The 27,459-nt window shown below is 36.8% G+C and overlaps 1 protein-coding gene across 1 annotated transcript; it reads right to left on the bottom strand.

The window, feature by feature from the left end:
- Positions 1-219: 219 nt before the first annotated feature.
- On the bottom strand, positions 220-26,517 carry LOC131788575 (uncharacterized). Its single transcript, XM_066170830.1, has 15 exons — positions 25,287-26,517; positions 21,724-22,254; positions 21,101-21,217; positions 20,804-20,875; positions 13,820-13,877; positions 13,300-13,358; positions 12,869-12,928; positions 11,625-11,708; positions 10,917-11,006; positions 10,429-10,530; positions 10,004-10,081; positions 8,486-8,617; positions 6,896-7,532; positions 727-743; positions 220-575 (listed from the first exon to the last, which is right to left on the bottom strand). Exons 1-15 carry the CDS (start codon positions 26,515-26,517, stop codon positions 220-222), a joined length of 3,624 nt encoding a protein of 1,207 aa, XP_066026927.1.
- Positions 26,518-27,459: the final 942 nt, after the last annotated feature.

The raw sequence follows: 27,459 nt of genomic DNA, 5'->3' as shown, positions 1-27,459 counted from the left end.
TGCCATTAATTGTTGATGGCGACGTTTTTTCTGCCACACCGAGAGTCGTTTAGAATACACAGTTTGATCGACAATTCATGGGGAGTCAATAACTTGAGATAACCTACCAAACTATTATTTATCCAATAAAAAAACAAGCGTCAAACAATAATTCTATCCTTCATAAAAATTACATTTTGATTGACATGCGATAAGTAACGAGAGGAGACTATCCGAGCTTTATGCCTCTGACTTAATGGAATGGCAAAGTACCAGGCCTTCTCTGACTTCCCAGTCAATGCCAGTTATCGCTTCAAACAAACACTGTTTGCCCACGTCTGTTATATTCCGATTTCTTCGCAGGTTTAAGCACCGTAGTTTGCAGTTGGTATCAGTTAAGGCTTTACACAAGTACTTTATTTCTTCATCTCCTAATTCATTGTGGATGATTTCTGAGCTCGTTAATGCACAGTTCTTGTTGGTTAAAGTTTCAGGTAAGTCCTTTAATACTCCATCTCCTAATCTATAATGACTGACATTTAAACTGGTTAATGTGCAGTTACTGCTGGTCTGCAAAGTAAACAAGAGCATTATTCCTTATTTCCCTAACTCATTACAACTGACGTTTAAGTTGGTTACTGACTTGCAGTTAGTGCTGATCAGTGCATCACACAAGTGTTTTAATCCTGTTTTTCCAAAGAAATTCCCTGTGATGGTCAAATTGATTAATTTGCACAATCACAGGACTTCCGTCATCTCCTAACCTATTGTCACTGATGTTTAAGCTGGTTGAACAGCAGTCATAACTGATCAGCGCTTCACACAGGTGTTTTAATCCTTGACTTTGTAAACCAATGTCATACAGGGTCAAGCTGTAGAGTTCACTCTGAGTAACCGCTGTAGTCAAGTTCTTCAAACCTTCATCAGATATCCGACTGCCAGAGAGGATTAATCTGGTTACTTTCCAGTCCCTGTTGATGATCGCTTTACACAGTGTTATCAAACTAGGGTCGTACTGTGTTGGCCACGCCTTCCATATGCCTGAACTTGAACTGAAAACATCTCCTCCTCCTCGTCCTCATCCTCGTCCCACACTTCATGATACCAGTCCCATGACATGTGAATATGAAGAGATGTTTTCAATTCGTATTTATCCATTGCTTCTTGAAATTTCGATTGGATTACTGTATGATTAAAAAACAAAAGGAATATTAGTATTTTACTTGAAAACATAATTGCGAAAAAATCACCTTCGCAGAGTTTATTGTTTTTGTTTTTGTCTCAAATCTGACAAACCACAGAAAATACCTCGGCAAATTGGTGATTTGAATATGAAGAGATGTTTTTTAAAAAAAAAGAAAATACTGAGCAAGAATATATTAGTTATAATGGAAAGGACTTTTAATACATCAGACGCGTTCCCAAAATTCGAATAATAGAACAGAAATTATGTCATGCAACCAAGCGCTTTGAGATTACCTTAAACAACCAAGTGTCATGATTGCAAAGGAAGCCGACAGCAAAAATTTAAGAAACGACTTTGAGATACTCTAAGTTGGTACAGATACTCTGTCTGATCAAAAAAATACATTGCGGATAGTTAAAATCGATATTTTACATCGGAAAATTTGACTTACCCACCTAACTTCCTGAAACTTGATAGGATAAAGAATTTCGTGCAGGCATCAAATGCCTTAAAGTTAAAATCTCCTGATGGAATTACGAGTCTGTTCACGAGAGGACCGGGTAGGCGTGACACATGCCATCTCACCGATTTCTTTCAAACTTTCACAATTTATCAGGGTTACCTAGTTATTCAAGAATCCAAAGTAGTTTGGGTTCCCGGATGATCCCTGGGTTATTAGAGCCCCACATCAAATCCCTGGGTAAAAGCTAAAATTAGCAAGAAAAATGCACTTCCAACGAATCTCTCTCATACTAACAGAATACGATGGATCTTAATCTTACTTTGTCCAATGGTTGTTTGAACCTTTAAGAAACAACCCCTTGAGGTTGGGGTAATTTGATATGACTTCTGCCAATTTAGAGCAGTTAATCATTAACTATGTCACGCAACTATTCTAAAAAGAAAAAAATTGAGAGTTTTTAATTGCAAATATTTCCAATGGGCAACATTGTATGACGAGAAACATACCATCACAGCAAAGACCTACCTTAACACTACGTTTGTGGACAAAATAAATTTTGGCCTTTGTAAAAGATTCGTGATCACGTCCCTCTAAAATACGTGACTTCCGACGTTAATTTACGCAATCTTTGGTCATAACTGATGTTTGTTCACTCAATTTCAATTTGAGAATGGGATCGCCGACGCTAGTTTTTGCGGCACTAATGTCTAAAAACAACAGATGTATGGCTGCCAAGCTAAGAAGTCACTTATCATAGAAATCCTGTGACGTTGACACAATCTATTGGGGAAAATGATTAAAAAATGTATGTATTTATCATACATTAAACATTACCGAGCTTAGTAATGGACGTCGGCAGGTGACAGCGACGTTTGCCAAATGTAATTTACACAAATGAAACACTTTACATATCTATTATAATTTTACTCAATGTGCCATAATTTTGAGAAGACTTTATCCAATTTCAGGTAAATTACTGAACAGTTGTTCCTTTTGCATTTAACCTTGAATTGAAAAAAACAAAACAAAAAAAGGAAAAAAACATTAGCTCTAACGGGTGAGGTTGGCTTCTCAAATGTAAAAGATCTATTAAGATTCCGATTTCTTTAGACTAAGGCAGGAAGAGGTTTCCGAAATTTTTTTTTTTAAATAAAGGGTCTTAATCGGTCCACTTTTCATTATTAGTCCCTTTTAACAGCATAAACGCCTCTTTTTACTCACGCTGAAGCTAATGATTCCATAGGTTGCTCACACGAAGAAGATTATCTGAAAGTCACATTTAAAAATCTTTTTGTACCGGTGAGAAGTTTCTAGTTCTCTTCCTCATCTGAAATCTCGTCTCCATCGCCACGGCATTGTGGAAGTATTTAATCGTATATCCATCCTCCAAGGAGACATTACAACTCCATTCAGGAGATCGGCCTTACTAAAGGCTAATAACCTGCTGAAATATCTAGAAATTTAAACAAATGAAAGTTATTTTAGGACAAATTTTTTCCATTTGCTAATCTTAGACCCTTCGTTTTGGATAGCGCACATCCCCAGAGCAGCTCTTTGAGACGCTGCACTGTTATTAAGAACCTGGCCAATAACCAAGTGCTCGTAATTATGAACTTGGCCTTAAAATTCTCCTTAGTTGGTTACCAGGAAACACAGAGAAATGGTTTGGGATTATGGGCAGGTCATTGCAGGTTTCTGTCGCGGTCAACAAGCGCGCGGATGGTGAAGTTGAGGTAGAGTTCTAAGTCCGAGATGGTAATAGTAAAAACGCAGCAGAGAAAAGTAAAAAATACGCTGATAGACTACGCCATCGTTGCTAGAAGACTCTTTCCAAAAGATCAAGAGGTACAGGATGGTGGGCATCAAAGCTTTGAACAACTTTTCCTTTGAATCTGTAGGGATGAGAGCTTGGAAAGTGTAAAATGTAGAAAAGGGCTCTTTTTTTTTTGAAATAGGACAGCCTCAAAAACATAGTTCTCCACAAGTTCCGATAGAAAAAAATATGTACTTATTGACTGAGTGGGAGGGCCGGTCCGTCATGACCTCTACCCAAATTTTGGTCAGAGGTCATGACGGACCAAGCCCAGCGACGTCTGTGCACCATGACCGAGTACCAAATTTCTTCCCTTCTGGCTCAAACAAACTCAATCGAAACGAATTTCATTATATTACCTCTAAGTGTGGAAAATTCGAAAATTTTTTTTCAACCTCAATAGGACGCAATAGAGGGGCGCACGCGAAAACCACAAAAAGCCACAAAAAACGATTCTACAATACAAACTTATCCCTTGTTTTCTCGAGTCAGAGCTATGAAGACACATAATTCTACGAAAAACGCGACCTTTTGTATTATTTTAATTTTTCCTTTAAGTTTTTGTGGCAAAGCTGTGTGGGCAGGGCCGGGATCGGCACACGTCACAGCTTTTACTACGGTTTTCTATGGGATTCAGCCACCTAGCCAGTCATCTAAGGATGTTGGAAGGTTTTATGTGGCAGCATCTCAGCACCAAGTTGCCATAACTGGTCAGCAAGGGACGTTAAACAACCCAAGCACTTTTTGTAAAGAGAAGAGAACGTAGCTCACGCCGTTATGGTCTGGCCTTGATTCCAAAATCGGAGGCACTTGCAACACTTTCTTCCGAAATTTTCAAACTCCTCAACGCAGTCCGGCCAGAGTCCCCCACAAAATGTTTTAATTAACTCAGAATAGCCCCTTAAGAGGAAAGTTGATACAGACTACTCTACTTGACTCTACACGGTTAAATGTAGTAGGAACAATGTTCCTGTAATGTACCTAAAATTGGATGGAGTCTTCTCCAAAGCTTCCCACAGACAGATTAAAGCTTATTGAGTAAAATTATAATAGGTATATAAAGGGTTTCATTTGTGTAAATTACATTTGGCAAACGTCGCTGTCAACTGCCGACGTCCATTACTCAATTCGGTAATGTTTGATGTATGATAAATACATACATTTATGAATAATTTTTTCTAATAGATTGTGTCAGCGTCACAGAATTTCTATGATAAGTGACTTCTTAGTTTCGCAGCTATGCTTCTGTTGTTTTTAGACATTAGTACCACAAAAACTAGCGTCGGCGGTCCCATTCTCAAATGGAAATTGAGTGAACAAACAAACATTAGTTTATCACCCAAAATTGCATAAATTTACGTCAGAAGTCACGTATTTTAGAGGGACGTGATCACGAATCTTTTACAGAGGCCAAAAATGTTTTTGTCCACAAACGTAGTGTTAAGGTAGGTCTTCCCTGTGATAGTATGTTTGTCGACATACAATGCTGCCCATTGGAGATATTTGCAATTAAAAAAACCCTAATTATTCTTTTTTTTTTTTGGAATAGTTGCGTGACACAGTTAATTATTAACTGCTCTAAACTGGCCGAAGTTATATCAAATTAGCTCAACTTCAACGTTTTGTTGCCTTAAGGTTCTAACAGCCATTGGACAAAATAAGATCAAGATCCATCGCATTCTGTTAGTGTGAGAGAGATTCGTTGGAAGTGCATTTTCCGAGCTAATTTTTAGCCTTTTACCTAGGGATTTGATGTGGTCCAAGCAGTTGGTTTTAAGGAAGAGCGTTCTTGCCTTCCGAAATTACTCGGCACTTTACCACAAAGAGCCCTGAACCAGGCTCTTGCGCAAACCATTTAGAGTTTTGCTTTTGACCAGGGAGGGAGTTTTTTCTATTCATTCTGGACCAAATACAAACGAGAAAAGAACCTCCGTGCCCAAATAAGGCGGATACGTGTGTTCTAGCCCGTGTTTCCTTCATTAAGGCTCTACTGACAGATTCAGTAAAAGCTAGGATCAAAAAAAATAAAACAACATTTATTACATTTAACTGCAGTCCTTGCACGTATTCAATGTCCTTGGTTAATAGACTTTGCAGTTTAGTGTGGTCCTTAAAAAATATAAAATAAATATGTGAAATATGATTTCTACTGAGTTCAGAATTTTGGAACGTTGGAACGTTATCAATTAGATTACATTCTGAACTATTGCAGTAAATTGAAAAAGAGACTTTACATTGTAAAGACTACGTAACCCGTAAAACAATTTCCTACCATTAGTTCGTAATTTTAGAGTAACACACAACTCTCTTCTTCATAAAATCATCAGCTTGGATGAAAAAATTACGAGTTAGAGTACAAGCTTTGCGTAAACGAATTACTAGGTAAAGTCCAAATAAACGCATTTGAACGTGTATACAATTGGTTGTACAACGCCCACAAACGAACAAAGCAGAACAAAACATTCCTTTTTGTTCGAATGTATTTCAATGAAGCTTAAACATTAGACTCTTGGAGTCTACCGACTAAAAATATGAAAGCCTATAAAAACTGAGAAAATATGTCGTTACCTACTACTTATACGTCACTAGTTCATGTACACTTTTTAAAAGTTTTCTCTTAGAAGACAACGATATTCATTAAATAGGTTATCAAAATATGATTTAATATTTTTGGCATCTAATTAGAGCTAAATCACCAAATTGTTTGTAGCTCAAAACATTTTGTTACAAAAGTTATAACATTATTGCCAACAGATCCGTTATACGAAATTGCAGTTGCATTTGTAGTCAATTCTTTAACACACAGAAATTCGTCTATCGAATAAAGAACGTTTAATAATCGTTTGTGTCATGATACCAAGTCATTTCTCAATTCTTGATCGCGATGTTTCGACTGCCTCACTGCTGGTCATTTTTAATACTCCGTTCAACAAGTGATAGTAACTAGAAGTTCAGTTATCTTATTAATCACCTTGAACAGTAATCTTTAACTTGTCATTTATGAAAATGGAACTTATTTCGTGACAAGCGAAACGTAACAGGAGGAACCTGTCAGGTCTCTGTACCACTGACTTGTTACTTGTTCTACTTGGTAGTTAAACGGGAAAGTTGTAGGCGTTGAGCTCCTCTTATTTTCCAATCTGTACCAGTTAACATTTGAGACAAATACTTTTTACCATCATCTGTTACATTCCAATTGGCGCTGGAGTCTAAGCTCCTTAGTTTGCATTTGCTATCAGTCAAGGCCTTACACAAGTGCTTGATTCCTTCATCTCCAAATTTGTTGCCACATATGTCTAAGCTTGTTAATGTACAGAATTCGTTGGTTAAAACTTCAGACAATTCCTTTATTCCTCCATCTCCTAATCCATTACCATCGACTTTCAATTTGGTTAACGCACAGTTATTGCTGGTAAGAGCATCACACAAGTGTTTCAATCCCTTCTCTCCCCACTGACTGTAACTGACGTTTAAGCTTGTTAATCTGCAGTTAACGCTAGTTAGCGCGTTACACAAAAGGACGATTCCTTCGTCTCCTAACCTATTACTACTGACGTTTAAGCTGGTTAAATGGCAGTCACTACTGATCAGCGCTTCACATAGGTGTTTTAATCCTTGACTCTGTAAACCAATGTCATACAGTGTCAAGCTGTAAAGTTCACTCTGAGTAAGCGCTGTACTCAAGTTCTTCAAACCTTCATCAGATATCCGACTCCTTGAGAATATTAATCTGGTTACTTTCCAGTCCCTGTTGGTGATCGCTTTACACAGTGTTACCAAACCAGGGTCGTACTGTGTTGGCCACGCCCTCAATATGCCTGACGTCGAACTGTACAACGGACTATGAAACATCTCCTCGTCCTCGTCCTCGTCCTCGTCCTCGTCCTCGTCCTCGTCCTCGTCCTCGTCCTCGTCCTCGTCCTCGTCTTCATGACACCAGTCCCATGGTAGATCATATTCAGAGAGCTCATCCATAAACAGCAGCACCACTTGCCATGCACCTTCCCTGATGTGAATAGTAAGGAATGTTTTCAATTCGTCTTCATCCATTGCTTTTCGTAATTCCTCTAAGGCACGAGGTGCTTGGAGTACTAAAGGATCAAACAAAAGAGATATTAATCTTTTACTTGAAAACATTACAGCGAAGAAAAACGCCTTTACAATTTTTTTCTTGTCTCAAAGCTGGCAAACCACAAAAAATAACTCCGCAAGTTTGAAACTAAAAGACTTAAGTTTTAGTATTCGATCTACTGTTGAATCATCCCACGTCAACAAAAAACAGTTGGTAAAACAAGGCGACGGACAGTATAAACAATAAATGTCGCACGATACTAAACACATTAAGCTAAGTCTATTTCATCTTCTTTTCCAAGAAGTCTTAAAATTCCAGCTATTCCTTTGCGAAGTTGTAAATCATTGTCATAAAGGTTTATTCCAATATATTCTTTCCCCTCGCTGGTAATCTAAAAAAAGATCTATAGTCCAAAATGCTTGCCAGAGATGTTGCTATTGTTGGGTTTTATTCTTCCAAATTCGATTTAAGGTTTCAGAACATTTTTTAAAATCGCAAGAAAAAAATTGGTTTCACTTTGCAAACATAACAACGAAATATTAGTTTTGATACATTGAAAGAAAAGTTTTTTCCTTGGGAATACGATCATAAAGTACTTAAGTTTCACCATATTAGTGACCAGTTTTAACGTCAGCATTCTGTTTACTTATGGACTAACTAGGAAGATCGTGTCCGTCCGGCTTCATCCTACTCAGTAGATCAGATTTTTATTCCATTACCGCTGCTCTTCTCATTCTTCTCTCTTCTCGCGGGTCCGCACGCAAAGAGTTTTCTTAATAAATCATTTTTTTTCCTATTAAGAACAGGCATTCGACCGCGCACAAACTCAACACAAGATCACAAATCAGGGGAAAAAATAATCCCTTGACCATTACACCGACCCAGCATTTCTCAATAACTTTACGACAGAACATATATAACTGGAAATGTGTTTGAAAACCAATACAAGCTTATTCTAACAATGTTAAGTACCCCGCCTGCGTAAGCCAAGTTTGGCTGACTCTTTAGACAAGTAGCTGACGTATCTCTGGAGTTCATCGGCTAAACTGACATCAAACTTCGCCAGTCCTGATGTAATGGTCGGATACATGGCGTTCTCTAATGCTATCACGAAGGACACAAAAAGACACAAACTATTTCAGTACTTTAAGTCATATTCTCGGTTAAGAGAAATTAATGTACAAATTTAGGAACTACTCATCAAGGCAACGTAAGCGTCCATGTTGTCATAGATTGTGACAGAACACAGACAGGCTTATTAAAGTTAAATTCGCATTTGCCATTCATGTTGTCGATCACCACTGTCACAGAACATTAATGCAAAAGTTCTTTAATGTATGAGCTTCATGAGGGTTTCAATGGAGTTGGGGCTTTTACGGCTAAAACAGGTAAAATTTTGATCATTTAACGGCTTACCATTGATTTGTTTCTGCTAAGAAGTTCAAAAGAAAATTTTTTTCAGTAAACTGAAAAAATTTTACTTTTGAACTTCTTAACAAAAACAAGTTAATTGTTAGCCGTTAATGATCAGATTTTTATGTTTTAAATAGCCGTCTTTGTTTCGACGGTTTCCTGTTACTTTTTCCGACTGCATCGCCGACATTTGTAAGTCGGCTCAACGCAGTATTTTCCTGCGCGGGATCTAAGCGGGCTATCCCAAGCGGGCAGCTCGGGTAGCTCATCAAAACACACGATTTGCTTCATATTATCCACGGGCGCGGCCAGCGATAGAATAATGTAAAGTTGATAACGTTTGGTAGCACGGCGTGATTATTGTAACTCTGAGGTAGCTTCTACAAAGGCTCTTCAACGTTCGACAAAGAAAATCCAAGTTACAAACTGCATGTGTACACCGTGTTCTGACTTTGACCAGGACAATAAAGGTTGCAATGCCTTAACATATCAAGGGGTGTAAATGGATACAATTGAAAATGTGTAAGCACTCTGATAAAATGCCGGAGTCGTATTCACAACAGTACCGCGCACTAGACGCTTGTGCAAATCCAAAATACTGCAGGCACGCACCACTAAAACTGCGCGTAACATGAAACAGTACTTGTAATTTTGCATAAGTCAGTAACAAAATTTGAAAGTTTCTAAGATCAGTATGAGTTCATCCTATGAGACCAGTTATTTTTAACACGTCCTAAGAAGAAATTCACTTTTCTCTGGGCTTTTGTTTCTTTTGTTTCACTGTTTTTATTTCCTAGTGCAATGAGAGGTTGTCTCCTTTCTACATGACGGCTGATGGCTGGGTTGCCAGGATTTACCACTCGTAGAAACAGTCTCTATCTAAGTGCTGGGTGCCAATGTAATAACGCAACGTATACTTTAGGCCTCCAATAAGCATTGCAGTTGTTAATAATTACTGCAGTTAAAGACCGCTCGTGTAGGAGTTCAGTGGAAAAAGATGCTTCGATAATGAAGTGGAAGTGTTTAATAGCATTCTATCAAAATTGGTTTTTCTCTAAATGTGTATTATTTATTCACCTTTCATCTTGACTTTCTTAAGTTCCTGACGTAGGCTAATCACTGATCTAATGGTAGGAACAAGGAAATTTGATCTACCTGAGAGAAGAAGTAAACAGCAAAATGGTTCAAATAATTTTTAACCACCATTCTTGGTTGATAACATAATATAAGAGGAGGAGTTATCTGAAATATAGAGTAAATACACATTATTCAATGCTTCAACATGTAATGAGCAACGCAGATGTTTTGCAAGTTGCATGCAGGGCTTAGATATTGGAGAGAAAATAATAGGAATCCTTTATAACAAACTCAAAGAAAGTGTTTCACCTTTCAGCTTGTTACTTAAAAAATCAAGCCTAAAATACTAGACAGTGTAAACATCTCATCACTTTCCATATTTCTTTTGCCCTGTTAAACGGAGCCAATACGCATGTTGCATTCACCTTTCATTCTTTCTCTCCGTTTAAGTATCATAAAAAGTTCTTTAAGCCGTTCTAGTTCAACTTCAAGCTCAGCAGTAAAGAGTTCAGGGGGAGGCAAAGTACCTGAAAGGAAAGGTAAACAGAAGGATACACTGTGTTTATTATTCCGTGTCTCACCTTACATAAATGGATAAAATCAGGCATTTAACCAACATTGCACATTGTGTTAAGGTCATGTGAAGCGCTAAAAGTATTCGATGACAATCTCACTTAATAATTATAAAGGAAGAGGGATAATCTTTACTTAGGAATATTTTCCCTTGAAAATGTATTATTTGTATAAGGAGTGAAAGCATTCATCAATAGTAATAAAATCAGACAACAGATTATTTTAAATAAGGAATAATTTTCCTTGAAAAGTGACAATTCGATATAGGGGTGAACGCCTTTAATGGCATTCTTGGATTTATTTCTCTCTGACAATGAGTCGATAAACATTTTATATTCACCTTCCATTCTGAGTCTCTGAAGCTCCATGCTTAGTTCAGTTAGTTTTTTCTCAAAATCAAAGGTTAAAAATTTAACGACAGGAAATCTACCTGAGGGCAAAGATACACAGAAATATACTTAGCACTTAGTGCCTCACCTGATATAAAAAGTTAAAGCATAATAACATGTATCAAGGTCAAGTGAAAGAACAATGATGCAAGTTTTCCATTATATCATTGTGAGATAACCTATATATGAGTAATACTTCATTATCACATGACTGACAGCCAATTTAATACTACCTTTAACTGAAATTGTGGATTAAGATGCAAAACTGAATTGAAAACATGTTCCTTAACAAAACTAGGTCACTGAGTAACAGCTGAGAGCATTTCACAGCATTCTTGGATGAAAGTAAAAACAGAAAAACGTTAATATCTCGGACAGGGAATAATTTCTCCTAAAGTGTTTACTGGAAAAAATATGAATTCCTTTCATGGCATTGAGCTATTTACAAGGCTAAAATATTTAAAAAAATATAGAAAGCAAACATTTTCGACTCTAGGTCATCATCACCCTGATGATGACGTGGTTTCGAAAATGTTTAGTTTTTACCTATTCAATATTTTAGCTTATTTTTTAAACCTAAGCAAACTTTATGGACAGTTATTAGCATTCTTGTACCAGTATCTCTCTAAAAATGACAAGATATTAATTTTTCTATTCACCTATCATTCTCAGCATCTCAGTTTCCTCAAATACTTGCTCTAGCTTTTCCTTAAGATCAGTGGTGGGGAGAGAATGGAGAGAACCTGGGGGCAAAGGTATACAGAGCCTTTCAAAATTCAGTGTCTGACTTTAAACATAAAAGATAACAACAGATATACTTGTGCAAACAGCAAATTATTATCATGTTAAAGTAAAACAGTGTTAGTTCCTTATTAAAACTATAAGATCATCGTTGAAAACAACTAAAACTTAAAGTAAAACAGTGTTAGTTCTTCATTAAAACTCCATGATCATCGTTGAAAACAACTGTTGTGTATTTTTACCACATGCCGACTCAATACCATCCTTAGCTAAAGCAGAGAGTGAAACAATGCCAAATTTGGATAAGTCTACAGTTCACTCTCGCCCTGCATACCCCTCACTTTTACAGACACCTCGCCACTGCAAACAAGAGCCAGCCCCTGGGGAAAAGCATGAAGAAATGAAATGACATAAACTCCCTTTAAAACGGACTCTTCCTTTTACCGAAATGTGGACACTTTCAAGGCCCCCAGCACGAAGTTTCAGACACTTAGTGCTTCATTCAAAATCCTAACTAACATAATATAAAGCGAAATTATGAAAAAGGAAAAAAAAAGAAACCATTCTTCAACAGGGTGTGAACACGAGAATTTCCTGCTTGCGGCTAGATCTCTTTCCCGTTTGTGAGGCCACGTTGGAAATTTTTTTTCATATGTTAAGAAACAAAACATTTTTTTAATCTTTCGTACCCCATTATTACGGACTTTTCGCTATTTCAGACATTTAATCTCCCTGCGAGGGTGTCCATAGCAATGGGAGTCAACCCTCAGGGGTAGGGTACAAAGTGCAATTCATGGTGTTACTTTTAATAGTGACACGATAACAGGTCAAATCAACATGCAATTAACTGATTGTATATGATGTACAAAATCTATCTAAACTACATCATTGTCAGTTTTTTAAGGCATAATTTAAGATCAACACCGATAAAACTTAGTTTAACATTATACACTATTTCACTAACCCCAGCCTCTACCATCTTAATATTCCCTTACAGCAAAACACAGGGTGAGGGAAAACTAAATTGGGTGAAATTTCCTTTCAAAAAAAATATTTCGAATGAGAACTAAATATATTTAAAAGCATTCTTGGTTTAGTTTTACCATGAAATTTAATTTTACAGCATATTTTTATTCACCTTTCATTATTTGAAGTATCTTACATGGTCTTTCTAGTTCTTTTACAAGATCAAAGGTGGAAGATCCAGGAAGAGGCAACATGCCTATAAACAAAGGTATGTAAAGAGATATTACCATTTCTACTAATTAATAGTTAAGAAAAGACATATCAACTTGCATTTAAAGATACTAGTAGGTACATGTACACTGTAGTTTACCTTCATTTAAAAACAGAAGCTTTAAAACCGAAAAAAAAAACTATTGAGAACAACTGAAAAAGTATCACTCTAAATGTATGTAACGTTTCCTTAATTTATTGCATGGAAACACAGCACTACCTTTAACTAGAGAAGAGAATGAGGCAAAAACACATTTGAAACAATTTGCATCGACAAGTATCGTTTTTCATAATTGTTGACAGAAGCATTCTTGCCCATTAAGAACATTAATTTATAATTTAAAAGATGACTAAAACCACATTCAGGTTCTTTTTTCATTTCTCTTTTCTTTTCCTGAAGTTCCATAGCTTTACTCCTACAGCTCTTTTGGCCAATTAACGCACGGATGAATTCTTCCACTTCTTCAATGTCAATGCATCAATACAACCAGTCAGTGATTTGCTATGTTGTTTTTTTTTTTTCTTGGAGCATGTCAGGGGGAACTGAACCCAAACTGGAACCTATGCTAGACTTCAACACGTCAGCAAAAACACTGAAAGTAGTAAGCCCTACATCTTTTTATTAATTTCAAGGTGGTTTGATATCAGTTTTAAGGGTAGATCAACTAAATCGACCTAAAAGCAGGTACTTTTCCCAATAACAAAGGGAAAAACTCAACAAACATGAAGAACATTAAAAAGTCGATAACTTGCAAGACAATACAACTTTTTACTTGGCTTACTGGTAGTAGCTGAACATAATGAGTAACATGTTTCAATTACATTAACTTCAAAAATAAGTTCAAACTGTGCATCCTGTTCACCTTTCCGTCCCCACGGTTCTTCTAGTTCTTTTCCATGACCAGTGGTCGGTACTACACTGAGGTGTGAAGTTCCTAAGGGTAAAAATGCAGAGAGAGATTAGCATTCACAGCTTCTCTACAAATGTTTTGTTCTCATAATTGGAACTGTGTACAATTATATTAATTAATTGTTGCCACATCATTGCACTGAGATAATAAAGCACATAAATCAGATTTACAAGAGGACAAACATTTTAAATCATAAAAATACCTCAAACTATTTTTAAAAACACCCAACATGTAACAACTAGTAAAAATTTTCTTTCATAGCCCCTCCAATGAAAATCTTGAAAAAATCTGTTAAGAAATTTAAAAGAAAAATTTTTTTCAGTTGACCATTTTTACGACTGACAGTTGAAATTTGTCAATTTTTATTCCTACCGGCTAATTTTTTTTGCCATTTTACGGTTAATGGTTAACTACATTGAGACCCTCCTACTTGTACTAAGGTTTACTGACGTGCGTCTTTACTTCATGCACTGTTAAAAACAAATATATATACAAATACATAAAAATGTGGGGGTAGAGTCTACCTTGGTATAAAGTGCTCAATGCTGTGGTAGCAGAGCTGAGTATATATAAAAGAACGAATCAAAGAGGACGCATCGATTCTCTGTTACTCTGAGTTTCGCGCCTAAGCGTTCGTCAGACAGAACTTTCTGTCTAGCTAATACATTGAAACTCAGAGTAACAGAGAACCGATGCGTCCTCTTTGATTCTTTCACTTATATATACATACATACACACATCAATACATATTTATTTACATAAATATTTATTTATTTACATACATATATAGATATGTTTTGTTAACGAAGTGTGATGTCAAGATAGCTGAATATTGACAGAGTTCTTTTTCTTTTATTTTTATGGACCAAGACGAACTCGAGGTTTATAAACCGCAAAAAGATTGTTTATTTCAAGAGCCCCGAAAGAAAGCCAACTGTGTTTGTAGCCCAATAAACCCACGAGAGTCATTTATGATGTCTTTGTGTTGACAGTCTTCTGTCCCTTTTTTCCACCTTTATCACCGAGATTTGTAAGTCGCTTCAGCGCAGTGTTTTTCTTGTGTGGGATCTAAGCGGGTAACCCCAAGGGGGCAGCTTGGGTAGCCAATCCGAACATAGGATACTCTTCATATTACCCACAGGTATGGCCAGCGATAGTATAAGGTAAAGTTAATAATGTCTGGTAGCAAGTTGTGATTATTGTAACTTTGAGGTAGCTTCAACAAAGGCTCTTCAACGTTCAATTAACAAAATTCAAGTTACAACCTGTATGTGTACACTATGTTCTGACTTTGACCTGGACAAAAAAGTTTGCAGTGGCTTAACAAATTGAGGGGTGTAAATGGATACAATTAAAAATGCCTTGGCAATCTGATAAAATGCCGGAGTTGTATCCATTATAATACCGCGCACTTAACGCTTGTGCAGATCTAAACTACTGCACGCGCGCACCAAGCAAACTGAGCGTGACATCGTTTGCATTTCATCGTTTTCATCGTAAAACAAAGAACTTTTGGGTTTGAAAATAAGACGAGTGATAACGGAAAATTCACGTAATGAAAAAAAGCTAGAATGTTACACTGACGCGTGTCGCATCGCTTCGGGTATTTATCGAATAACGAGCAGTAGCAGTAGCAGTAGATTTGCTTGATTTGAGTTGTTGATGAATCAGCTTGATAGGAAAATGTCACTTACATCTAAGACACAGGCATCGAAACACGTGTATAATTAAGCGAGTAACGAAGTGAATACTCACTAACATTGCTTCCCAATTTCTTCATTGCAATGAGTGTTTCTTTGAATGTTTACGCAGCGGAATGTGAAATATTTGGTGCTCGTATCGCAGGTGACGACTTCTTCGAAACTTCAAACTTATCTCGATCACCTTCGATGAGGATCAGAAGCAATACTATTAAAGATTGTGATTTGGGTTTCATTTTATTCATTGCAGTCGGCGCACAACAATGAAAGGTAAAGTCAAGTTATAGTAAATCGCAATGTCAAAGACGAAAATCGAAGATAATAACATAAAATACGGGCATTCTCCTGCTGAAAGCCCGGACATGAATCCTACAAAGCTCCTCTGAAAACGTTCTTGCGTCGCGTTGTCAAGCCAAACCAACAAGGACGAACTTGAAGCAGGCATCCATCGGTTCTGGGACTCTGGAACTGCGACTGAGTGCGGTAAATATATTAGCCACCTCCGAAAAGTTAATTCTGTTGTAGTCCAACGCGAAGGAAGAGCGTCGGGGCTACTAACAGCTTCCTTTAATGAAAAAACGGCTCCTTTCGCAAAGGTCTTGGATTATCATGTTGACTGACCTAAGCATCGCCGTTTTACCCGCGTCTGCGAGTCTAAAACAAACTTGAACTACATGTATACTGCATTTAATTTTTCCCATCACTTTTACGAGCAATTTGGTGAACATCGATCGATGATTTGACAAATATTAACACAAGAAGCAAATCCAGTTTCACATAAAAATTTGTATGTGAGTAAGAACAAGACGTAGTCGTGACTGGTAACTATACCGTAACACAACACCATTTTAATATTTTAAAAAATAAGCTAGTAGAACTTATTAGTTTTTGTATAAATGGCGCGATGAATGAACCAGTTTTCGAGAACAACATGTTCACCGATGGTAAAGCTCTGAAATAAACATTCACGCGTGGGTTTGCACTCAGAACGTGACAAACGGTTACAAACGGGCGCCTCCGCTGATTCCACGATACACTGAGAATAAATTCATTTTGAACGAATTTCCCAGCTGTTGTGACGGATGTTTTTTAATCGAAGTGACAAATAGCTATTCTGATTAAAAGAATTCCGTCGGAAAATGAGAAATCATTTATATCTTCAGGTCGGTTAGAATGGTGATTGAAACAAAGAAGTTTGCCTGTCGTTGGTAGCCGTGTAGTGTTTTAGTGCTATTACATTATAGCCAATTCTTTCAAACGGTAAGCCGCCAACAATAGAAAAACAATAGGACTACTTCTTACATACTAATGAGGCTGATGAGTCAAGCTTATGCGCGCACGTGCGATCTTTTGACACGCACATTTTTTTCTATTCACAATTGCATGCAATCTTTGGGGCTTACTGCAATTTGCGAAACGAAACGATACGAAATGAAACGATACGAAAAGTCACGTTTATTTTTAATCAATTTCTTCGTGTAACCTTTAATCACGCGTTTACGGTTGGCAGAAATTTTTTTGGGATCACTTTCTGAAGGAGGTTAGACCCCAGGCTCAATTGGGTAACCAAGCCTTCTGATGATATGTGAACAATTCTACACTCACCTTCCCCCACTAGTTGAAGTGCGATTGGAGGGGAACAGGGAAGGGAACATTTTTGAGTTTTTTTTTTTTTTTTTAATTAAAAAAAAAAAATCTATGTTAGCGTACAGAAAGTGGTATGTTGCTCGCGCCTATCAGATCGTTTAGGGTATGTATCTCGCACCAATCAGATCGCCGCATTAGGGTATGTACCTCGCACCAATCAGAGCGTCGTTTTTGTTCTTTGGTTTGAGAGGTGTTCAAATTTCACCGAAGTAATGGGGAATTCGGAGAGAGCGGTTCGTAAAATGGAATCATCTTTTAGAATGAGAAATATTGGCTTTTCTGTGTTTTTAACGTGTATTTTACCGCGTTTTATGAGAAATGCGATACTACCGGACAGATGAAAGATATCAGATTACCTATAGTAAACGTGTTACTCATGCTGTGAAAATGGTGGATAGTTGTTCGAGAGAAAATGGAGCTCTGTGCACTGTAGCACGATCATGGTTATTGTTTCTTCAAGACGAGAGTAAGTGGAAAAATTTTGAATCAAATATTGATGAATTGCACTAAACATTTTGATTTGAGCAGTTCTTTAACGGCAAGCTGTGTTGCAAGATTAATGATTTGTTGAGTGTGCCGATTATATTTTTTTGGATTAGTTTGCTCGGTGCAATCTCTAGATGAATGTCTGATTGAAATTAACTATGGACGATTTTGCGTGTGTTTTCGGTGCCTGGAGAAAGTGATCTTGTGGAGTCGTTTGTGCTTTGCCAAAGACGAATTCAGATACCATCGTTAACATGTTTATTTGATTTTGTTATCTGGAATGAATGAGTTACGATGTAAGTTAATATGATGTGATCTACTAACGTCGAAAATATAATAAGTCCAAGGAATAGTTTTGGTCTAGGTCCGCATTTTTGTCAACAAAATAAACACATATTATGAAGGGTCACGCAGGCAAGAAAAGGCTTCACACAAATTCAGTAGCCTTGGCTACTGAGTTGAGCTTAATTTCGAAGCTCCTTCAGAAAGTGATCCCAAAAAAAACTTTTTGCTTGCTTGTACAGGACACACCTTGATTTTATTGCTTGGTCAAATTACTTGTATATAGTTTCTGACACTTCGAGACCAACACACATAATAAACAAGGTTTAATCGAAGACACAAGTGTTTCTTTTCTTTGCGACTTTATAACAGTATTTACGAAATGGAAATATGCTAACGTTTGCAAAATAGAAATCGCAAATTACAGATTTCTATTTTGGCATATTTCCATTTTGGCATATTTCCATTTTGCAAATTACAGACTTCCATTTTGCAAATTACAGATTTCTATTTTGCAAATCATTTTGGCGTATACGCGAGCGGTACTGTAATTCCTCAAGGAACTGGAATTATTTTAATAGCATTCTCCTACAGTTATTTTCTCTTTAAATGTACAATATTTTTTTACCTTTCATCCTCCCTTTCTTAAGTTTCTCAAGTAGTCCCTCTAGTTGTACTTCAATGGTGGAAACAAGGGGAGGTGAACTACCTGAGAGAAGGTAGCAAAATGGTTTGAAGCATTTAAAAGCATTTAACAGCAATCTTGGTTGAAAGCATCATATAAGAGGCAGGGTTATCTTAAATATGGAGTAAATACACATCATTCCATGTTTCAACATGTAATGAGTGGCGCAGATGTTTTGCAAGTTGCATGCAGGAATTAGATATTTAAGAGAAGATAATACAATTAGGAGTTCTATTTGACAAACTAAAACCTTTCAGCTTGTTACTTAAAAACTCAAGCCTAAAATACTAGTGCAACCATTTCCTTGCATCACTTTCCATATTTCTTATGCCCTGTTCAATGGAGCCAATATACATGTTTCACTCACCTTTCACTCTTAGTCTGTTAAGTTCTGTAAGTGGTTCTTTTAGTTTTTCTTCAAGATCATCAATATAGAAATCAAGGGGTTTCAAAGTACCTGAAAGGAAAGGTAACGGTTTAGCATTCAGTGCCTTACTTCACATAAATGGTTAAAAACAGGCATTGAACGAGCACTGTACATTGTGTTGGGGTCATGTGATAGCAAAATTATAGTGTCAGCTTTCTGATTAATTTTCTATGGTCATTGTTGAAATCAACCATTTAGAAAAATTGTTTCACCATAATAAGCCACAGCCCAACTTAATACTCCCTTTCATCTCAGCACAGATAAAAGGAAAAACTAAATTAAGAAAAATTTGACATAAAAGCTAACACTTTACATAACAGCCAAAAGTATAAGACAGCAATCTCACTTAATAACTATAAAGGAAGAGGGGTAATCTTTACTAAGGAATAGTTTCCCTTGAAAATGCTTGATATGAATAAAGAGTGGAAGCATTCATCAATAGTAATAAAATCAGATAACAGATTCTTTTAAATAAGGAATAATTTCCCTTGAAAAGAGATAATTTGATACAGGGGTGAAAGCCTTTAATAGCATTCTTGGATTTATTTCCCTCTGACAATGAATCAATAAACATTTTACATTCACCTTCCATTCTGAGCATCTGAAGCTCCATGCTTAGGCCAGCTAGTCTTTTCTCGAGATCAGTGGTTGAAAATTTAAGGACAGGAAAACTTCCTGAGAGCAAAGGTACACAGAAATATATTTAGCATTTAGTGGCTCACCTGATATAAAAAGTTAAAGCATACAAAAATGTAAAGAGGTCAAGAGAGGGATCAATGAAATTAGCTATCTTTAAGTATGTTTTCATTATCACATGCCACAGCCAATTTAATACTACCTTTGACTGAAATTACAGATTTAGAGGCAAACCCAAATTGAAAATATGTTCCTAACCAAAACTAAGATGCTGAATAATAGCTGAGAGCATTTAACAGTATTTATGGATGAAAGTAAAGACAGGTAAAGGTTAATATCTCATATAGGGAATAATTTCTCCTAAAAGTATTTACTGGAAAAAATATCAAAACATTTAAGCTTCTTACATGGCTAAAATATTTAATTATCCGGGTGATGATTACCTAGTGTTAAAATGTTTGATTTTTACTTTTTCAAAAGTAAAAGTAGATTGCCTTTATTTGAACAAAGATGCTTTAAAACCGAAAAAAGAAAACTGTTGAGAACTGAAAAAGTATTCAGTGTGCATGTGTATAATGTTTTATTAATTTCTTTTTTAAAAGATGACTAAAACCATAGTCAGGTTCTTTTATTTATTTCTCCTTTGTTTTCCTCAAGTTTCATAGCTTCACTCCTACAATTTTTTTTGCCAATTTATGCATCTATGGATTGTTCCACTTCTTCAATATCAATGCACCAAAACAACAAGTCAGTGATTTGCTAAGTTGTTTTCCTTTTTCGTTTTTTGGAGCACGTCAAGGGGAACTGCACCCAAACTGGAACCTGGACTTTGATGAGTCATCAAAAACAACTGAAAGTAGTAAGCCCCACATATTTTTATTCATTTCAAGGTGGTTTGATATCAGTTGAAAGAGTAGATCAACTAAATCAACTTAAAAGTGGGTTTTTTCTCAAAAACAAAAAAGAAAAACTCAACCAACATAAAGAACCTTAAATAGTCAATAACTTTCAATAGAATACAACTTTCCACTTGGATTAATAGCTGAGCACCATGTTTCAATTACAATAACTTTAAAAATTAGTTCACCTTTCCTTCCCCAGGGTTCTTCTAGTTCTTTTCCATGACCAGTGGTGGGTACTACAGTGAGAGGCGAAGGACCTGAGGGTAAAAAAAACAGAGAGAGATTAGCATTCACAGCTTCTCTTCAAATGTTTTGTTCTCATAATTAGAACTGTGTACAATTATATTAATTAATTGATGCCACATTATTGCACTGAGCTAATTCTTCGAACATGTGTCACATAATTATTATTACTGTTCACAACAGCTTTCCATAATAACTTAATTAAATTAAATACCATGTTTTTATAATTTACTTTTCACCTTCCAATTTTGCAGTCTCCATAATCTTTGCCTTGTGTTCACTTTTTTCCCATTGTTCTTTTTTTTGTGGACTTTCACTGTTTGAACTTGTGGGGTGGAATTTAGAGGATAAAGCATCTAAAATCAGATTTACAAAAAGACAAACATTTAAAACCATAAACATACCTCAAACTATTTTTAAAAATACCCCACATACAGAAACTATTAAAATTTTCTTTCATGGGCCTTCCAACAAAAGTCTTGTCAATCAATCTTTGATAAATTTTTGTAATTTAATTAAATAAGGGAAAGACAAATACAACCTAATAGAGAGGAAAATATTGAGCCAGATGTCTTAGTAGAAAAGATAACAGTTTACTGAGAAGAGATGTTTAGAAGAACAAAACATCAAATGAAATGTCTTGCAAACAAATTACTTCTTGCATTGGCATGGTTTACACACTGTAGTCAGCATAAATTTATTCAAGAGACAAGTTCCATCAATCTTGATATAAAAACTGCACCCATCCCTTCATGACATGTACCCTACCATACTTCATGTTGAAAGACTGATGGAGTTCATTCAAAACCCTTGACAAATATTTTATGATAGGACCAGGCCTTGTTACATTCTTTCTACCAACCTCTAAGTGCATCTTTCTCAAAGAACATTTTGCATGCATTGTACTCTTCTACATCCATTGTTGTCTTCAGCCTCAGCTTGGCCAGGTTCATTTCCTTCAAGATCTTTTCAGTTACAAAACAATTCTGAACCACTTCACCAAGATGACCTGATGAATAATCTGTCCACAACTCCTCCAAGATCATTAGAGATTCACATTTCACTGTTATCACCAAACTTCCTACAGCGACACCAGTAATTATGACCCTCATTTCTTTTAAGTATTCCTTGAACTTATTGTGCTCTTCACTGGATTGTGGTGGTGTGGTCTGGAGATAATTTCTGACAATTGATAGAAAGATTTCCTCTCTAAGAGTGTGGAGATCTTCTGTCTGCAGATAAGACACACTTCTAGATGCAGCTGATGTAGCAGATGCCCTAGGCTGCTGATCCTCCTGGCATCTGACAGACTCTGTTGCCAACATGCCAGTCTGCATATTCTGTTCTTCAGGCTTCAAGTCATCCACCTCAACCTTGATTTTTGATTCACCATCTGTTAAATTGCAACATTCAAATTTAATCCTAATATAAGAAGGTTTTTCCACCTCTTACCTATTTAAGCATTGAGGCAACACCAACCAAATATAGAGCTTGTTACCAATGAATAGATACCGACAACAATTTGATGAAATGAAGAGGTTTACCACATACAATAGATATAATTTGCTTCAGTTTCAGTTTCATTTGCATATTCATTTCATTCCACAGTAAAATCAAAATTCTGATTGATCTAAAAGATTACAGTTTTAAACATGAAAATATCCAAACAGACTTAGCTAAGGTGAAAGAGTTATTATTTTGGCTGGGTGGGTCAAGATGGGACACTTTGTGTACCTAATATTTTCATTTTTATAACAGAAAAAAAGCATCTTGACTTTCAAACGAACAAAAATATTACATTACTTCACCCTAAGAGAAAGAAAATAAACCTCATTTACAATGAGACGCAAACTGAAACTCTGTTGTATCTCCAATAAAACCTAGCCAATAACTCGAATAAGTGAAGATACACTGAACAAGAGGAAGGTATAATATCTCAAAGAGGGCTCTGGACTTTGCCCTCTGTGTGTGAAATACGTGGTAAAATGCAGGTTGTTTACAATGCATTGACTGTGATTGTGTTAAGTCCAAGGTAGCTAAAAGTGAATTTTGCATGTAGAAAAAGTCAAAATGACAGAGAATTGCATGAAAAGTTCACTATCAGTCACATTTAGTGCCATGTAAATTTTTTTCAGTCAGGTTGGACAATGTGGTCAGAATACAAGATAAAATGCAAGTTATTAAGAAGGAAATCACTCATGATGGAGCAAAGTCTGGTGGGGTAAAATGGAATTTTATTGGTGGAGTACAATTCAAGCATGTAAAAAATTACCCAATGTTCATGTGCTGCTGTGATTGGGTATGTTCTGATTGGACTTGGGATGTTTTTTTCATGGTACATGATGGAATGTAAGTTGTTTGGGCTGGTGCATTGTGAGTAAAGAAGCAGAAAAACACATTTTAACTTAAAAAATGATATAAAAAGTTAAATGTGAACTTTTAATGTCCTGATAAATCTCAACCTTAAGGTTACTTCCCACCTTTGCAGGAAAAAATTCTTACGCACGCCAGTTTTTACTAAAATCCTAGCAAATTATAAATCAGAAGAAAGCTCAATAAATGCAGATTAAGGTAAAAATATAATTGAAGTGATTTTTCTTTTAAGGAAGTGTCAGGAGCCAGTAAGACGTGAAACAACTGAAGGTTCTTCTACTGAATTAAACGGGTATCAGATTCTGCAGCACGAGCAAAATGGCTGCAGTGTCATTCACAAGGCATCAATCAACAAAACTGTGTCAAGCTTTTTCAATATTCTGATTGGTTCTGTAGAACATCTAGAGTTGGAGTAACTAAGAATATGTGTTGAAAAAATGGACGCCAAGGGACAAATATTTCAATTATCAAAATTTCCTGACACACCTTCCTTTGTCATTATTCCCATAATTTTTTGGCAAAATTTTACAAAAATCGGTCAAATCAATATACCCTATAAATTTGCTCAAAGTGGTTGTATTCCTCCAAAAATCAAATGCGAGATTTTAGCTCCTACAGGTTCGCAAACAACTTGCACTACGCCAGGAGATTATCTTGCCTCCCGAAACTTCAAACCAATAGGACAATGGGACCTTCTGGTGTCAATGATGACAGACCAAGATTTTCCAAGAAAAGTAACCCACTGTGGACACGTTTTTTTTTTTTCATCTCGATTGCTCCGTGGAGCGTTGAAGAGGAAGACACAATAATAAGCAAAGTTGCCAAAGGTAAAGGAAAAACCTGTGCCAAAAATGGAAAAACTGCAAAATGAGCTGAGGAGCAAGACAACAAATCGACATACAGCTTTCAAAATTACAATTTGAGGTGATTGTCGATGTTTTTATATCAAGGCTAGTACTGGCATGAAGAAAAGGAAACCTTGTTTTTAACATCATGTATGGCAAATTGTGGTTTGACAGCAACTTCTTTGTTAGAAATCTGGATGCCAGTGTGAAGCTCCGCTAGTACAAGTTGCTTTCGCAAAGGAATTTTTTTTCATTACTTGACAGAGTGGTATCCTTTCTTTCTTCTTTAGGTTTTTTTTTTTCTTTTCCCAAGGACTTTCTTCTGCTTATGATTTTTCCTTGAGCAAAGATTTTTCCATAAACAAAGAGTTTCCATCTGTGAATTTTGTGAAGTGCACGATGTAAACAAAATATGGAAATAACATGAAATTGAGCCCCAACATGAGCAGCTGCTACAAAAATTCCCCCACGGGAATTGTCCGGGTCCAAGATTTTGACACCTTCCTGATATATTAACTTTTATTTGAAAATACATTTTTACATTTTAAAGATTTCAGATATATTTTGATGGAAACGTTAGGTTTAATGTTTGATTCAGTTTTTTCAAATAAAAGAAAAATCAATTATTTTGGCCTCTGAAGGTGGGAAGTAACCTTAAGGCCAAGGCCTTACATTTATCAAATGAGCCCAAAATTTCTGGTTAATGCCATTCTTTGTGCACAGCCCCCTGATTCAATGGCATCATTTGCAAGAAAACAGTACCCAAACACTGTGATTGGTGCAAGACATCCAAACACTCTGATATTTACAAGATATTTACCCTTATGTGGCAGTCCGATTGGTGCAAGATAAATACCCTCACGCAGCAATCTGATTGGTGCGAGATACATACTCTTAAGCGGCAATCTGATTGGTGTAAGTTACATACCACTCTGCACACTAACATAGTTATTTTATATATAAATATATATATATATATATATATAACTCAAGATGACAATCCACTTGAACACTTGTAGTCCAACCACAAGTCTACATAAATGTAACAGCTCAGGACACACAAGAGCACTTAACTTGTTATTATGCTACCAGTATTCTGTTTATCTTATGTGGCTCAGTCTACTCATAAGGCTTAGCTTCATTCATGTAGCATGACATTTTAACAAATGTACAGAACAAAATGAAAAATTAAAAGAAGTGGGCTCACCATTTACAGTTTTCACAACATTTTCAATCAGCCCTTTAAACCTCTCACATTCTGCTTTCCAAGAGTAAACCTTTCTGTAATTCTCGCGAAGCTTCTCAGCATTGGCTTCTCTCTCCTCTGCGCTTTCTTCATACATCTCGCTGATCCTTCGTGCCCATTCACCAAATCCAACAATGACAGTGTTTCCACCTTCTACTTTTTGCAAAGCCTCAGCTATGCCAGATTCATCAGAGACAAGTACAGGAACACCAGCAGAAATGGCCTCGAGGGCAACAAGCCCAAATCCTTCGGTACGGGATGGCAGAGCAACCAAATCTGACTCATAGAACATCACCTTGAGTTCCTCTTGTTCACTGCAATATCGACGGATGGTTAGTTGGTTGCGGTTGATACACGTGTTGTCAAGAAACCATTGCTCAACTTTTCGTTGTTCACCTGGAGATGAGCCAACAAATGTCAACTCAAAGTTCTTACCAAGAGAACCAATGGCATTTGCAACTACATCATAGCCTTTCAGGGAAAGATCCTCAAAGGCAGCTCGGCCAAACAAAGACACATTAAAATTCTTTACTACCGATCTGTCTACAGCCAACTTTGATTCCTTGGAAAACTTTCCAAAGATTCCAGGAGTGATAATCTTCACTTCAACATTAAGGAGACGTCTGCTGTACTTCTGTTGTAGACGGGAGCCGACGGCGACGACTGCATCCGCTGCTTTACACAACTCAATTTCCATCTTGTGCTTCTTCTCGTTCTCTTCGATTGTGTCCTCTGCAGCCGTGGCAGATTCTTTATATTTCCCAAGGTCCTCGCAGTAGACGTGAACAAATTGGATCCATTTACATTTTGTAGCCTGTGCTAGGAAATATGCAGGAATACCCAGCTTTCTTCCATGGCCTATCACCAGATGTGGGTTTGGGAGCTGCGACGGTGGAAACTTCAAGCACTCGAGGGGGTCGGCTGAACCAGGAACACTTCGAGCTGTAATTAGATTTACACCATGTTGCTCTGCATCTTCTCTGTCCCGAACATCGCTGTTAGAGACATAGCAGTGGATTTTCATGCTACCAGCCGTCGCTTCTGCCAAATTAATAGCAAATTCTCGATTGAAAGTTGATAATCCACCTTTCGAAGATCTCCACTCGTCACAGAGAAACATGGCATCAATAAGCCTCTGTTCTTCCTTCTCCTCTTCGCCAGTGGCAGCAGTAGATGCACTCGAACACGCCATTGTCAATATTGCTCTAATTTCTTCCAGCAATCGATAAGTTTCACTCCACTAAATATCACATTCAAAGTAAATTCGTAAAGAACGTTCGCGTTTGACTCCATCTAGCACACCTTGAGCATCTAAACGTTCATGGCTCATGTTACAGAATGCTAATAGATGCCGCAGGGGATTCGAAGGGATCGTATCACGGAAGTTAAGAGTGTTTCTACATCACTGGCGACGAGTGGGGAAAGAAAAAAAAAAGACCCAAATATGAGTGGTCAGCGGTGAAACAACTTTTATAACGCATATAGAGACATATCCTTTGTAATTGCAGAAAACAATCGTGTTGTATCACAGGCGACCCAAGCTCACGTCTCGAGAAAAAGCCAACGATAAATTCATGAACGCGTCACGCGTTTTGTGACTCGGTGTTGAGTTACGGGAGGAACCGTTGAAAATTTGAACACGTTATAAGGAATAGTATGGGGAACGAAATATGGTCGATTTACAACGATAAACATTTCGAAATATGAATATTTTACACGTAAAATCAATAAAAACTTACTCATGCCCTGTGTATCCGTCGTAGTTTCTGGCGATTTCTACCGTTTCAAGCTGGCTTTACCATCACTGTTATCCATGTCAAAAGACATGACATGGATAACAAGCTTAAAACGGCAGAAATCGCCAGAAACTACGACGGATACACAGGGCATGAATAAGTTTTATTGATTTGAAAAATTGCTTAAAATTTGATTTAGTGAAGTAAACCGTTTACATTTCAGCTATACAACCACAGGCGGTGTAGCGTCCACTCATAGCTACTTGAATTTGTACTTTAATCAGTTGTTCACTTGCTAGTTCGTTTCTAATCTGCACATAACTTGTATTCATTCCATTCACAAGTTGCACGTGAAAGAGAAAGATTCGCTGAAATAACAACAACGCGACTATAACAAA

This window comes from Pocillopora verrucosa, chromosome 8 (assembly GCF_036669915.1).
Source record: "Pocillopora verrucosa isolate sample1 chromosome 8, ASM3666991v2, whole genome shotgun sequence".
NCBI classification, from domain to species: domain Eukaryota; kingdom Metazoa; phylum Cnidaria; class Anthozoa; order Scleractinia; family Pocilloporidae; genus Pocillopora; species Pocillopora verrucosa.
This window is presented reverse-complemented; position numbering and strand designations above follow the sequence as displayed.

What these genes read in the sequence shown, in the direction of transcription:
- LOC131788575 (XM_066170830.1), bottom strand. Translation starts at nt 26,517, where the DNA reads ATGGCGTGTTCGAGTGCATCTACTGCTGCCACTGGCGAAGAGGAGAAG. An exon ending in TGAGATGCTGAGAATGATAG is followed by an intron (nt 11,007 to 11,624) that starts GTGAATAGAAAA and finishes CTTTGCCCTCAG; the next exon opens with GTAGATTTCCTGTCGTTAAA. An exon ending in ACGGAGAGAAAGAATGAAAG is followed by an intron (nt 10,082 to 10,428) that starts GTGAATGCAACA and finishes TTCTTCTCTCAG; the next exon opens with GTAGATCAAATTTCCTTGTT.